At 32.4% G+C, this 3,753-nt stretch overlaps 1 protein-coding gene across 1 annotated transcript; it reads right to left on the bottom strand.

Annotated features, from left to right (window-relative positions):
- Window positions 1–746: 746 nt before the first annotated feature.
- On the bottom strand, window positions 747–1,804 carry LOC115954764. Its single transcript, XM_031072695.1, has 2 exons — window positions 1,680–1,804; window positions 747–1,572 (listed from the first exon to the last, which is right to left on the bottom strand). The coding sequence occupies exons 1-2, from the start codon at window positions 1,734–1,736 to the stop codon at window positions 988–990; spliced, it is 642 nt and encodes a 213-aa protein (XP_030928555.1). The 5' UTR covers window positions 1,737–1,804; the 3' UTR covers window positions 747–987.
- Window positions 1,805–3,753: the final 1,949 nt, after the last annotated feature.

Raw genomic sequence — 3,753 nt, 5'->3', positions numbered from 1 at the left:
GGAGAAAATGGAAAAAAGTTATAATAAAAAAAATGCATTGCTCTATACTGTTTTATAGAATTCTAGTGCTATTACTTGTGAAACCTTAAGTTTGAATTAAAATGAGGAGTTTAATTTAGTTAGGCATATACACTTTTTTAAAAAAAAAAAAAAAATTTACATACTTATGTTATTTTCTCAAACTTTTATATATAAATATTCATTTTTTTATTTGACCTTGCAATTTGACTAGTGACCAAGCTCTTAGACCATGTTAATGTTCAGTCCAGCTTTTATAACTATGATTAATACTACTAGGCCATCTTCAATAATTATCAAAGATAGGAACTTTTTATTTTGCCATAATTAGTCTGAGGCCCTATTGATTAACAAGGGCTTAGTATGTTATATATTTAGGCATGTGCATAAACTCTATCCAACCCACTTATTTTTGTGTAAAGATCGGATTTTACTAGAGAAGCCGATCCTTAGCCCATTTCAAGAGACAAGAGAAACGCAAACATGCATGAGCCCATTTTGTTATGTGGCCAAATATGGGCCACAGGCCTAATCTGTGAAGTAGAAAAATATGCACTTTGAGTTCATTTCATGAAGTGAAGAAATATAAGCCATAAGTTCAATATGTGAAGAGAGAAAAGAATGTGGATTGTGAGAACCTTAATTATGTGATGTAAAAAAATATAGGTTATGAGTCCCTTTTGTGAAGTGAAAAAAAAAAAAAAAAAAAAAAAAAAAAAAAATTTGTGTGAAAGTCAAGCAGCCGCCAAGGGCAGAAGAGGACTTTATGTAATTAGAGAAATATACTATGTTTAAATCTGATTTACTGCATCTACATTGTTCTAAAGAAACTAAAAAAAATTTTGTGATGATAGAGGAAACCTCATAAAACTTTAGCTTCCTTCTTACTAGATGTCAACAAAACTACAAAAAGAAAATTGTTATCTACTAGCTATTTCCTCTTTACTCTTCAGAGAATTAAACAAGGTTTTAAGCTTCAATTTGTTTCCTTGGTGGGGAATTAGTGACCCTGAAAACATGTTCCTCACCAGTACAGTTATCTACTGCAACCACCCAACGGCTTCTTTTCTGGCCTCCATTAGTAACCATTCTAGTCACCAAAAGCCCCTCTCCAGTGGGCAAAAAATGTGTCTTCAATTCAGACCACCAATAAGATCCCTTGTGGAGAGCATTGTACCCTACTATAAGTGCCTTCTTCTCATGCTTTAAACCCTTTTGTGCTGCTAAGAACACCCCCTTATGATCACTGATATCACAATCAAGAAGCACAAAGTCTGCTTCTTTATAATCATCTAACAAAAGGGTACATGCATCTCCTACGACAAACTCGACCCTGTTTGCATAGGAGCCTAGAGCTTTCTTTGAAGCATGCAATTCATCAAGCTTGCTCAAAATGCATACAACATGGCCACCTGTTTGATGAGCTGCTGCAACTAACGCTAGAGTGGTTGATCCAGCAATGCTAGCACATACAATCACCATGAGTTTGGCATTGTTGCCAGCAGCAAGGGCAGATATGAATTCGGCCACATCAGGCTCCTTACCTCTTGTTCCCTATAAAAATAACACAAAAAACTTGGTCATATATAAAGATAGAAATTAAATTTTAATAAAAAGAATTAGAAAGAGAGATAATATCATTATAGTTTGCTCTTTCTCACCATCTTTAGGGTGCGGAGATAGGCTTTTGTGGCATAATCAGCAGACCAACAAGACATCTTTTTTCTTTTACGTTTTGGAATCGATATCTTTGAGATTTTTTTCCCTTTCTTTTTTTTGGGTAGAAAATGTTGTGATTGAGAGCTTGTGGGGCATTAGCTTTATATATAAGAGGTTGTGGGGGCGGTGGGGCATGTGCCTTAGCCGTTGATTTATTTGCATGGAAGCAACTGAGGAAGGTTTTAATTGAGAGAGGAGTAGATGAATAATTATTAAAATTTAAAACCATACCTACTGGCTTTGAAATTGTCATAAATATATTACCGCTCAAATTCCTAGTTGGGTTTAGTTACTTAATTGGACTTTTTTAATGCAGAAGAAAAATTAATTTGGTTGCCTTTTTAAGATTTTCTTTGTTATGAAGGAAAGTATATTCTTTCTCAATATAAAGGAAAGGATGGCCTAATACAATAATACCCCCAATGAATATTAATTCCTTCTTAAAGAAGTAATACCAGTATCATGCTAGTGTAATTAAAAAACATATATTTAAAAAATTTGAATCTAACAAGCCATGATCGTATACCAAAAGATATTCTATTTAATTTCCACATTGTAGTGCCAAGTGGATATACTATATTTAATGAACAGTACTTCAACAAGCGTTTTTCATTTAATGAAATGATGCGTTGGGCTTGCGTTTCAGCTCTTTTCATTCCTGCATTTCCTCAGCGTTTATTTGTCTACTGTGTAGCATGGGTCCCAGCAAATTTCCAAACGCAAACATGAAATGCAGGAGTAAACGTGGATCCAAACATATATACTGCCACTGCTTTTTATCATTTTTTCGAATAGAAGTATTAGCTTAATTATTCTTACCAACTTTCCCTCCATTGGTTATCATTTTTCATTTTTGGATTAAAAGAGACTTTTATGGATGTTATCAACTTTTATATGAGATTTTAATTTTCAGGTCGCCCCCCTCTACCTGTTTTTCATTTATAATAAAAATAAATAAATTATTAAACATGTGAAAGTAAAATATCTTCAAGGTACTTTAATTATAACTGTAGTTTATTCCATAATAGATTTTTTCACAAAAACTTTACCACTTAAACTATTCTTCCTACCACAACAATGTGAATTATAATCATAATTTATAAACTCAAATCAAATGATTTTACGAATTGATTGTATATTAATCATAAATCCTTCGCGATCTAGTTCTCACCTTCCTTAGCATGGGCAATTCCATATCCATGGGCAACCATATCGATAATGAATTTTTCTTGTCCGGCTTTATTTTACATTGTTAAGAAGAGTGCTGGATGTTGATTTTATAAGTGTTTAACTCTAAAATACTTTGGGAGTTAAAGTACTTATTTTGAGGTGAGCTTCGGCTTACATATATAAAGTTTTCATCTATTCCTCTCTCGTCATTAAGTATAGATGCGATCATTTAGAATTGTAATTGTTTCACGCTAATAGTGTTCACACTCTTTACACACGCCATATATAAAATGTATACACCATTGTCCACAACTTTTCAAAAAATGTCTACATGATGTATAAATAGTATAAAGTATAATAATTTTCATAATACGCTTCTATAAAAACATATTTGCTGAGCAATTCTTGGTTACTAGGTGCCTCTTGTTGTGCAAACTCAAAACACAATCTAATTCTTAAACCATATTGTTTTCCTTATACAGTAATTAAATCATTAATATAAAAACTAGCCGATAAAGTTTGGAAGCAATAATCAAACATGTCGCCAACTAGTCCCATGAAGGATCCCGCAATAGCCATAACGTTAACCCTCGTCCTAAAACATAATTATATTACCTTCTTAGATGCTACTGAAATTGTTATTTTAAGCAGTAATTTAATGGTGGACATTAGATTCATATATATATATATATATATATATATATTTTAAATTCTATTACAGAAAGATTTCTGGTTTTCTACACAATTGTCAAAATATTCGTGCATTTAGCTGTGCTGTTCTCAACTGGGTGAACAATAAAGGGCATTTCCAATAAGAGAGTTAAACACAAAATACTTTCTACTGTT

The sequence above is a fragment of the Quercus lobata genome, chromosome 8 (genome assembly GCF_001633185.2).
Source record: "Quercus lobata isolate SW786 chromosome 8, ValleyOak3.0 Primary Assembly, whole genome shotgun sequence".
NCBI lineage: Eukaryota > Viridiplantae > Streptophyta > Magnoliopsida > Fagales > Fagaceae > Quercus > Quercus lobata.
This window is presented reverse-complemented; position numbering and strand designations above follow the sequence as displayed.